This window comes from Grus americana, chromosome 23 (genome assembly GCF_028858705.1).
Source record: "Grus americana isolate bGruAme1 chromosome 23, bGruAme1.mat, whole genome shotgun sequence".
Taxonomy (NCBI): Eukaryota; Metazoa; Chordata; class Aves; order Gruiformes; family Gruidae; genus Grus; species Grus americana.
In genome coordinates, this window is record NC_072874.1 from 7585665 (window position 1) to 7597101 (window position 11437).

At 56.0% G+C, this 11437-nt stretch overlaps 1 protein-coding gene across 15 annotated transcripts in view; it reads left to right on the forward strand.

Moving 5' to 3' along the window:
- Nucleotides 1-10299, forward strand: part of SCMH1 (Scm polycomb group protein homolog 1) — a 76681-nt gene extending 66382 nt beyond the window's left edge. For 11 of the 15 annotated variants that reach the window (XM_054802625.1, XM_054802632.1, XM_054802633.1 and 8 more), the window contains 3 exons: nt 3901-4104; nt 5281-5423; nt 8217-10299. In XM_054802625.1, the coding sequence (XP_054658600.1) occupies nt 3901-4104; nt 5281-5423; nt 8217-8342 (473 nt within the window). In that variant the 3' untranslated portion in view covers nt 8343-10299. Of the gene's footprint in view, nt 1-3900; nt 4227-5280; nt 5424-8216 lie in introns of those variants that run through there. The other 4 variants (XM_054802635.1, XM_054802637.1, XM_054802639.1 and 1 more) reach the window with 2 other exon arrangements.
- Nucleotides 10300-11437: the final 1138 nt, after the last annotated feature.

Genomic DNA, 11437 nt, shown 5'->3' on the forward strand with positions numbered 1-11437 from the left:
AGCGTGGGTCTGTCTGGGCCTGGGCCAGGGAGTCTCTGCCCACCCCTGGGCCCAGAGCAGTCAGGTCAGTGCTGGGTTGGCATCCAGCTTCGTGCTGAAATGGGATGGTGGAAAAGAGGTGTGGGAGTGAAGGAGGGGTTCAAAGTTATTCAGGGACAGTCATGAGTCAGAAGCCTTTTATGCATAAAGAGCAGGTGAAAACACAGAATGACAGAACCACAGACTGGTCAGGGTTGGAAGGGACCTCTGGAGAACATCTAGTCCAACCCCCCTGCTAAAGCAGGATAACCCAGAGCAGGTTGCACAGGATCACATCCAGGCAGGCTTTGAATATCTGTGGTGGGTTTGACCCTGGCTGGAGGCCAGGTGCCCACCAGAGCCGCTCTCTCACTCCCCTCATTCACTAAACAGGGGAGAAAAGGCATAACGAAACGCTTGTAGGTCAAGATAAGGACAGGGAGAGATCACTCACTAATTATCGTCACGAGCAAAACAGACCGAACTTAGAGAGGGAATTCATCTGATTTATTACTAAGCAAAACAGAGTAGAGGAATGAGAAAATAAAATCGACTCTTAAAACACCTCCCCCCACCCCTCCCATCTTCCCGGGCTCAACTTCACTCCCGGCTTCAACCTTCCCCCCCCTCAGCGGCACAGGGGGACGGGGAGTGGGGGTTACGGTCAGTTCATCTCACAGTGTTTCTGCAGCTTCTTCATCCTCAGGGGGAGGACTCCTCTCATCATTCCCCTGCTCCAGCATGGAGTCCCTCTCACGGGGTGCAGACCTTCAGGAGCAAACTGCTCCAGCGTGGGTCCCCCACGGGGTCACAAGTCCTGCCAGCAAACCTGCCCTGGCGTGGGCTCCCCTCTTCACGGGTCCACCGGTCCGGCCAGGAACTTGCTCCAGCATGGGCTTTCCACAGGCCGCAGCCTCCTTCAGGTGCCTCCACCTGCTCCGGCGTGGGGTCCTCCACGGGCTGCAGGTGGAATCTCTACACCCCCTCATCCTTCCTCCATGGGCTGCAGGGGGACAGCCTGCTTCACCATGGTCTTCACCACGGGCTGCAGGGGAATCTCTGCTCCGGCGCCTGGAGCACCTCCTGCCCCTCCTTCTGCACTGACCTGGGTGTCTGCAGAGTTTCTTACATCTGCTCACTCCTCTCTCCGGCTGCAAAAGCTCTCTCTCTCTAAGTGTTTTTCTTCTTCTTAAATATGTTATCACAGAGGCGCTGATTGGCTTGGCCTTGGCCAGCGGCGGGTCCATCTTGGAGCCGGCTGGCATTGGCTCTGTCAGACACAGGGGAAGCTTCTAGCAGCTTCTGACAGAAGCCACCCCTGTAGCCCCCCCCCGCTACCAAAACCTTGCCATGCAAACCCAACACAATATCTCCAGAGAAGGAGACTCCACAACCTCCCTTGACCTGCTGGCCACACTCTTCCCAGTGCACCCCAGGTACCATTGTCCTTCTTGGCCGTGAGGGCACACTGCTGGTCATGGAGAGCTTGTTGTCCACCAGGATTCCCAGGTCCTTCTCCACAGCGCTGCTTCCCAGCAGGTCAACCCCTAACCTGTACTGGTGCTGGGGTTATTCCTCCCTGGGTGCAGGACCCTACACTTGCCTTTGTTGAATTTCATTTGGTTCCTCTCCGCCCAGCTCTCCAGCCTGTCCAGGTCTCTCTGAATGACAGCGCAGCCTTCTGGTGTGTCGGCCACTCCTCCCAGTTTTGTATCATCGGCTGACTTGCTGAGGGTACACTCTGTCCCTTCATCCAGGTCATTGATGAATAAGACTGGACCCAGTACCGACCCCCGGGGCACACCACTAGCTGCAGGCCTCCAACTAGACTCTGTGCCGCTTACCACAACCTTCTGAGCTCTGCCATTCAGCCAGTTCTCAACCCACCTCACTGTCCACTCATCTAACCCACACTGCCTAAGCTCCCTAACACATCTACCCACACAGAAAACTAGTGACATGTGGGCCAGCACACAGCACAGGTCACCGGGGGAATGACAGTCTTCACACGAGCACTGTGTCTACATGAGATTTTAAGGATGTGCTGCTGGTTTCTAAGAGCGTCCCAGAGACCTAAAAGCAAAGAAAGGCAGAAATGCTTCAAGTGCAGAGTAACAAAGCCCACGAGATGGAGGGTAGGCAGGTGATAACCTCACATCTGCTTCATTGAATTGCCATACTGCTAGACAAGAGGAATGTTTCCATTTTGTAGCCTTATGAGATGAAGCCAGAGAAGGTATGGGCTGGCTGCCTCCAGCTGAACTCACCTCTGGGATCTCTGCTCAAGCACGGACAGAACAGCTGAAACAAGAGGATCCCAGGTCACAGAATAGTCCTATAGTTCAGAGAAACCAGAGGGAACAACGTATCTCCGAGAGAGGCTGTCCCATTTGGTGGGCCCCATCCTCTGCCACATGCAGGTACCACTTCAGACTCTGGCAAGCTGTATCTCCCTCCACTGGAGCAGGGCAGCATCAGCTTAGCAGGAAAGTTTGGGAAGATCTCAACAGCTTCTGGGTCTCTGCACCCTCACCACCATCCCAGTTCAGCACAGTCTCACTGTGCTGGCTTCTCACCTGCTGCTCCTGTGGTCTGGGAAGTCCCAGGGAAGAAGCCCAGGGCCTGGCTGGGGCAGTCGCTCAGGTTTCTTCATCCTTGTCACCCCCTGTCGTGTTTGAGTGGCAGCAGCTCAGGACTGTGAGCTGATCTCAGGGTCTCTATGGACGCTGGTAGTGGAGCTCCAGCTCCCAGCCAGACATGGTGGCCTGGCCTAGAGTGCACAGGCAATACCCCTTGTTGTAGGAGCTGCTTTCCCCTTTGGCTGTACAAACTTGCCAGGTATTTCATAATAAAGAACGCAGGTATTTGAGGATGATGCATGAGGCATCAGGTCCACCTGGACTGAGAGTAGGTTGTGCGTGCCATAGTAAAATCTCAAACACGTGGGTCCTAGGATGAAGCTGTCACAGTATAACAGCAAAGGGAGATCTTGCTGGCTCAGCCAATACAATATATCATCCTGCATCGTTTCCTCCCCCTCCATCCTAATAGTTGCCATTGACAGCTGAAAATTAAATGTGTTTCTGGAAGAGAAAGTGAGGAAGCCAGTCTTGCGCTGGGCCCCCTGCCCAGGGAGAGCCCTCTGCCCTGTCCCTCCTGCATGTGTCTCAGCAAAGGGTGTTGGTCACTGACCTGGTCAGGCCACGAGAAGGGGCCCAGCCGGAGGTCAGGAGGGGTGAGCAGCTGGTGGTATGAGAGCGTTGCCTGGCTGTGATGGTGCAGCTGAGCTGCTCAGAGGAGCCTGCTATTCCCTCCCGCTGTGCACATGTGCTGCCATTTGGGCTACAGCATGAGTCTCACTAAATATCCCCCACGATGCCAACTGCCTGGTCCGTTACCTTGCACACTAATGCCGGTGATGTAGGGTGCTTGATCCCGAATGTCAGGGAGCCCCCTCTCCCCACTCAGGGCTGTTGTGTGAGTCCTGTGTCTGCTAGCATCCAGAACGGGCAGTCCACCGCCGCCCACCACCGCCGTGCCCCACTGTCACAGAAGGGCCTCTGGAAGCAGTAAGGACATGGGACCAAAGCCGGAGCTGGTGGTGGCATTAGCAGAGTAGCTGTTGCTCAGTCTGGGTACCAACCACTGTCACTTGTAACTGACTGGACTGGCACTTGCTGGGCAAGCACCAGGCTGCAGCGCTTTAGCAGTGCCTGGATTAATTTCTGTGCTTTCAAGGAGACAACCGATGAGGTGGTTCGACTCCGCTCCCGTAGCCACACGTGAGCGCTGCCTTTGCTGCGGTTCTGCTTTCTGCCGCCGAGCGGTAACTTCGGGCTGCGTGGCGTTCGGGTGCACTGACTGCAGCTTGGTGCGTTCCAGGTGAAACCTTTGTTCTGGGAGATGGGCTCCCAGGCCCCCTGGAGCCTCGCCTGGACCCCATGGACTCTGCCTTGAACTCTGTCAATTCATCCAGCCACAGCAGGAGCTCCAGAGACTATCGCCTGCAAGGATACAGGCACCTGCACCAACCCTCTAGCCTCACCCAGGGCAGTACCTCTGCCTTGCGTAGGCTTAGCTCTGGGGGTAAGAGAGTTAAGAAGCCAGCCCTCCGATTGTAAATTTGGCAATAAAGGGCTTTTCTAACTCCAGTTACACCTTTCTAACTTCAGCAAGTACCAGAGACTGGCTTCTACACTGTTAAACAGGTAGTCTGTTAGGTTTAACGGTAGCTCTAGAGACATGGCAGATGGGCGGGTGGAAATACGGAGAGGTGACGCTTGCAGGGTCACTTGTTTGGCGTGATGGCTAGGTGGGACCTGGAGGTCAGTGGAGAGGAAGAAGTAGGCAGGAGCTGAGCTTGCGAGTATGGGCAGGGGGCTGTCAAAGCGCTAAATGGGTGTCTGAGTCCGTGAGGATGGATCGGGAATGGCCAGGGAGTCAAGACGTGCCTGATGATGGGGCGGGTGGCCAGGAGCATGGGCGGATGCACGAACGGCACCTGTCTGTCTGGAGGAGTAGGGGCGGGAGAGCTGGTCACTGCAGTAAATCAGCACGTGTCAAATCCAGGTGTTTGCAAAAAAAGTTGTACTTCTGGGTGCACGGCATTAATAAAAGTCTCTAAAAAGCTCAGGCTGCCGATGCCTTGATCTGTCTGCCTCCCCCCATGTCTGGGTATGCTGGCAGAGAGCTGGAACAACGGGCTGTGCTGATGCCGGCACGTTGGGAGCAGGACTCTTGTTAGCTTGGGCGGTGCTTCAAGGCAACAGAATTTCGCATATGGGCTCAGTCCATCAGAAAACGCAGCCGATGAAAACACGAACCAGCTTTCCCTGTTAAAATTGCTAAAGGTGGTGTTCGGAGCAGGCGAGCGAGGGGATAATGGTGCCTGGGCAGAGAAGTGGGAATGGAGGATTGTTCTCTGCAAAGGTGCGAACCATCAGCAGATGGGCAAGGAAAAGTGGGAATGGTGGGGGGGGCAAACTCAGCTGAAGGGGGGCAAGGGGAAATTGGGGTCTAGAGGGAGGAAAAGGGCTCAGTATAGAAGGCTGCCCCAAAAAGTAAGGCCTAAGGAGAGAGAACAAGGCTTCAGTGCTAGACCTGTGCTGCCGGAATCTCTGGGGCACGGTTGGGACGTGCCCTTCATGTTGTCTCTGCCATTGCTGTAAGAGAAGAGACTGAGTGATAGATTAAGGGTGAATAAGAGCTGGAGTGTGGCTGTGGGGTACGTGGAGTAACGGCTGCTGTTTCACAATCCCCCAGGTTCTGACAGATACCTCGGATCTCGCGATGTCTCACGGCTCAGCAGCCGCGACCCCTCATCCTGGACGGTGGAGGAGGTGATGCAGTTCATACGAGAAGCGGATCCTCAGCTGGGACCCCACGCTGACCTCTTTCGAAAACATGTATGTCTGTATATGTATATTTTTGTGTGTGTGTGTGTGTATGTATATATTATGTATGGGAGGGGGCAGATCGTCACACAAGGAAAATCTGGGAGAGTCAGAATGGCAGCACTTTGTTCCAGCTGGAGTTTTGTGCAAAGAAAGATACCCTCATAAATCCTGCTCATACCATGTTCAGGCTTGGGATCACCAAGGGGAAGGCATCACAGCCCAGCTAAAGCTCCAAAGCTGCCTTTGTGTGTATGGAGAGCTCAGCTCCAAGATGGATTTGAACCCTAGCGCCAAAAACATGAAACCTTGTTCATCCTGGAGTCTTAATATTCACCTCGTAGCAAGTTTCTCCTGGCAAGAAGCATGTTCCAAGTGGAATTCATTGAGCGCGTTGCTGCTAAACTCCCATTTCCTATAAAAAGGGGTCTTGGTTCTTGTGCATGTCTTTTAAGAGTAAAATAGCTGCAGACATACAGCACGAAGTTTGTACAATTAAAGCTACAAAAATTTTGGCAGCTCCACATCCTGATTCCTGCCAGACAGTTCATCTTCCCTCTGCCTTTTGATTCAGTCCATGTTATACATGCTGGTGCTCGTGAAGTCAGAAGAGCAGTAGGAGAAAATACCCATCTTCCCCAGGCAGGAGAGGCAGATGGAATGTTTCTTGCTCTGTGCTGGGCTGAGACAACACTCTCTCCTTTTTTTTTTTTTAAATTAGCTCTATCTTAGAACCGCCAGTAATTGAAAAATGTTTTGTTTTAATTATGTAAGAGAGTGCTCAGCTCTGCTAAGGGGTGAAAGTTCCCTGTGTTGGCAATCCTGAGGAAGAACTTCATTTTCATTTCAAGAAGGGAAAAGTAGAACAAACCTGGTGCTGGAGATTCCTGGAGATGTCACCAAGTATGAACCTGTCGTGGTTTAGGCCCAGCCGGTAGCTGGGTGCCACGCGGCCGCTCACTCACCCCTCTCCCAGCGGGATGGGAGAGGAGAAGTCTAACAAAAGGCTTGGGTCGAGATAAGGACAGGGAGAGATCACTCACTAATTATCGTCACGAGCAAAACAGACTGAATGTAGAGAGGAGATTCATCTAATTTATTACTAGGCAAAACAGAGTAGAGGAATGAGAAAATAAAATCGACTCTTAAAACACCTCCCCCCACCCCTCCCATCTTCCCAGGCTCAACTTCACTCCCAGGTTCAACCTTCCCCCCCCTCAGCGGCACAGGGGGACGGGGAATGGGGGTTGCGGTCAGTTCATCACACGTTGTTTCTGCCGCTTCTTCATCCTCAGGGGGAGGACTCCTCTCATCATTCCCCTGCTCCAGCATGGAGTCCCTCTCACGGGGTGCAGACCTTCAGGAGCAAACTGCTCCAGCGTGGGGTCCCCCACGGGGTCACAAGTCCTGCCAGCAAACCTGCCCTGGCGTGGGCTCCCCTCTTCACGGGTCCACCGGTCCGGCCAGGAACTTGCTCCAGCGTGGGCTTCCCACGGGCCACAGCCTCCCTCAGGTGCCTCCACCTGCTCCGGCGTGGGGTCCTCCACGGGCTGCAGGTGGAATCTCTACACCCCCTCATCCTTCCTCCATGGGCTGCAGGGGGACAGCCTGCTTCACCATGGTCTTCACCACGGGCTGCAGGGGAATCTCTGCTCCGGCGCCTGGAGCTCCTCCTGCCCCTCCTTCTGCACTGACCTGGGTGTCTGCAGAGTTTCTTACATCTGCTCACTCCTCTCTCCGGCTGCAAAAGCTTTTTTTAACTCTTTTGTTTCCCTTCTTAAATATGTTATCACAGAGGCGCTGATTGGCTTGGCCTTGGCCAGCGGCAGGCCCGTCTTGGAGCCGGCTGGCATTGGCTCTGTCAGACACAGGGGGAGCTTCTGGCAGCTTCTCACAGAAGCCACCCCTGTAGCTCCTCCCGCTACCAAAACCTTGCCACACAAAACCCAACACAGAACCTAACCAAGCACTGGCATAGGACAGGATTTTCTGTTGTTAGAGGTTGTGATTTATTTTTCTTTTTTCGTTTATAAGTCCATTAACGTTTTCTTCATGGAAATCTGTCCACTGCAAAGCTCTGGTCAAGGAAAGGAGTGTTGCAAGGGACTGGAAAACTTCCAGTCGCAGATGCTAAGTGCAAAGCTGTTCTCTGGTTATTTTGAGCTTCAGGATCCTTCCCCTCCTGCGCCTCAGTGAAGGCACATCTGTCTCAGCTGTGAAGCACCAAATACTTTTGAAAGCTGTGATTTTGAAATCAGCCCTGCTGCAGATGAGATGCTCCACCATTGCTCTGCCAGCTTCTGGGACTTTGCTTAGAAACTCCAGAAATTTGCTTTGCAGCAGTGGCAGTCTCTCTCTGGGTTTTCAGGGTTTGGTCCCTTGCTGCCTTCTCCAACCTTGACTTCAGGGCTGCAAGTGTGATGGCAGGACTGCTGCAATGGATGATGATGATGCCCTCGAGTGAGAGACTGCTTCCCTGCAGGGCTGCTGCCTCGACCATTCCCCTCTCAGGGAAATCCCCTCTTTTCCTTTCTCCCTTCAGGATTTGCTGACCAGCTGGACATGGCTCCTGGGTGTTTCACACAGCAGATTTTCCCACCGCCACACAGGGCTCTGAGGCTAAACCCCATGCTGCGGGCAGGGCGGGATGCAGGGATGCCCACGCCGGGATGGTGCAGCTCCCACACCCAGCCGTGCTGCTTCAGCCATCATTGTTTTGGGCACAGCACGGCTCAGTGGGCAGGGCTGGGGCTGCCAGGTGTGCACAGCTGGTGGTACTCATGAGCTCGTTTCCCCTCCTTGCAGGAGATCGACGGGAAAGCCCTGCTCTTGCTGCGGAGTGACATGATGATGAAGTACATGGGGCTGAAGCTGGGGCCAGCCCTGAAGCTCACTTACCACATTGACAAGCTAAAGCAAGGCAAGTTCTGAGAGGACGCTTGGCAGGACGGATCCTGGAAGCTCCGCTCCTGGCCATCCATACCCGCGCTCGCCTGCTGACAGGTACGCATGCACACACACCCATTTACGCCGCAGACGGACACCTCGCCAACACCCCAGCCCTGCTGCAGGGGTCCAGCCGCCCGCCCACCCCTGCGCCAGCAGCCAGGCCCCGGCGGGCGCTCGGGAGGAGGCTGGCACGTGCTTGGTCCCGAGGCTTCGCACCAGACTCAGTCGTGGGCATCCTCTTTGGAAGCGGAGGGTCCCTCCCTGCTGCCCAGCCAGTGCTTCTCTGCAGGCTCCCGGTCCTGCTTCCCTGGGATGGAGCAGCAGCTCTGGGCAGAGCCCATGGGGACTGGGTGCTCGTGCCAGCTCCTCTCCCTCGCTGTGGCTCGTGTGCTCCCGGCCTCGCCTGCTCAGGGCGGCCCTCAGCTCCCAGCCCCTCACAGGGGGGTGGGCCGGGGGGGCTGGACGCTTTGCCAGGCAGCCCAGCTGCGAGGGGGACAGTGCCCCCAACCCACGCTCAGCCCCTGTAGCACCGCATCGAGCTCAGAGCAACAACCACCCCCATCCTTGTCTTCCACGCCTGGGGCGCGCCCAGACACCCGTCCCGGTGGCCACTCGCCTCCTGAGCTCTGCCAGCCCCTCAGCTCCTAGCCTTCCTCTGGCTGGGGATGCCGGGCCGGGGATGGAGGCCTTCATATTTATTTCTGACTGGGGAGGCGGCACACGGCGCTGCCCAGGAGCATGGAGCAGGCTGTGGGAAAGCCGAGGAGCGTGGCTGGGTCTGGCGTGCCCGTGGCAAGGACGCGCCTGGGTTGGTGTCGGAGGCTGGCTGGATGCTGCAGGACTCAACTGATTCTTTTTTTTTTTTTTAATTTTTTTTATAAGGAGTTGTTTAAATTGATGAAATGATTTTTTTTCTACCTGTTATTGAACTCGCAACTCTTGGTGATTTTTAGCCAGAGATGCAAAGGTTCGTCTTCCCAGGAGCCCTCCCAGTCCTCTGGTGTTTCGGACTACCGTCCCAGCGCAGTGTGTGCAAGAGGGTGTTGGGTCTGGCAACAGTGTGGTGACCTGCCCTTGCGTTGCTCTTCTTGCAAGGGCTTGGCCCTTCCCGGGGGCACCTGTTTGTTTCAGACAGTCTAATGTATTTATTGTTGATGGCACTTGAGCGGTAACCCGCTGTTCCAGACATGTTACTGCAGCTGCAGGAGGAGTATCAGAGCAGAGGCCACCCAGCCGTGCCACCACGTCCCCTGCACAGCAGCTGCCGGGCTGGGGGCTGCCTGTGGGGACAGGGGCTGCCCGTCCCCTGGAGCGTCGCCTGCCCTGGCCTGGAACGAGCTGGGGAGGGCTGACGGGGAGCGGTGGAGGCAAGGGCTGGCCCAGGCACGCGCCCATATGTGCACCCACAGCGCGCTCCTGCACACGCTTCCTTTCTGCAAAGACCAAAGTGCTGGGACAAGGGTCTCCACTGCGAGCACTTCTTTCTTCTCCTGTCTTAACTCACCCTCCGTGCATCCAGAGCAACATCTCGCACCCTCTTCCCTGCCAACCTCAAGGGCCCTGGCCAGCAGCAGAACGGGCCCCGTGGTGAACAACTCTCCAGTCTCTTGCACTGGGTCAGGTTTACCCCTAAGGGGAAAAGTTGCAAAAAAAAAAAAAAAAAAAAAAAATACCCCAAAGTAATACAAAGGCTTTTAGTTGTACAGCAAAGTCTGTGCTGCAGTCCCTGCTGCTGCGGCAGCGTGGTCAAGAGGGAGGTGGGGCTCCGGCCACTCGCAGAGCCCTGTCGCTCACAGCATTGGCCCCGGGACACCCCTCGTTTTTACCTGACGCTGATCCCGCTGCAGACAGGTCCCCGTGCGGGGTCAGCCAGTGCTTTCCTCTGCACGTATTTTACATTGATTTGTTTATAAATAAAAGGATAACTATGTTCCTCCCCACTGGTTGTGTGTGCACTGACGGGAGCGCTTGGCTGGGCCCCTGCTGCGCAGGAGCGCGGGGACAGGGAGCAGGGTGTTGCTTCAGGACAGGCAAACCCATGGTGGCTCCTCCGGGGCTGTTTGTGGGAGAGCTGTTTGTTGAGGAAAGCAAACCAACACAAGCAGTCTGGTGATGCAGTGAATGAGGTGATGAGAGCAAGGTGCATCGGCTTCTGCCCAATCTCTGCTCAGCCCCTCTGACACTGCCCCAGGCTCCTGCTCTTTGCAACTCTGCAAGAAGCCTCGAGTGTAACTTGGCCCTGTCCAAAGCAGCTGTTCGCTGCTCTCCAGGATGATTTTCCCCATGAGCATCCCTGAGAGAAGCGCTGCAGGTCCCTGCACTGCCACACATGCATGGTGGAAGGGCTCCGGCCCTACAAACACCACCACCTTTCTAGCGCTGCCTTGGAGTCTTCAGCATTGCCCATTCCTGGCCCAGGTGCACAGCTGCTCAGGGATGTGCCATGGTGCAGGCAGAGGCTTTCACAATTCTTTGTTCCTGACGGGAGCTTGTGGGGGGTGTTGGGGCAGGAGCAGCCCTTGGCTGGAGTCCCTGAACCCCTCACTGTGCAAACACACCTCAAATCCGCACGTCTGCCCCACCGTGGTGCCCAGGGCAGGTAACGCAGCCAGATGGTGGGGACCAGCTGAGCCCTGAGTGCCCCCGTTGCTCACCAACCCAGGCCATTGCCATGACCATGGACCCCACATCGGGGTCAGGCAGGAGCTCCTATGAGCTGTCGGGGGCAGCTCCATCCACAGGGAGGGGGATGGGGCATGGGCTGGCAACACCGAGGGGCAGAGACCAAGAAGGCTCGGCCAGGCCCCACACGGTGCTTGAGGGGCGCTGGGTGTGCCCCTGGGCTCAGCAGGGCTGGTCCTCCAGCGGCACCACCACAAGGTGGTGGTGAAGCCACCGTTGGGTCTCGCCTCCGTGTGGGGCAAGCCTGAGTTTTGTTCTGGCTCGACAGGTGCCTGGAGCACCTTGTGACATCTCCTCAGGGGCTGGTGGCAAGGGAAGACGCTGGTGGTTGGAGAAGGCAGGTGAGAGGCACCCAGCCCCCGGGAGGGCAGTGAGGTGGGTGCTGCAGGGGAGAA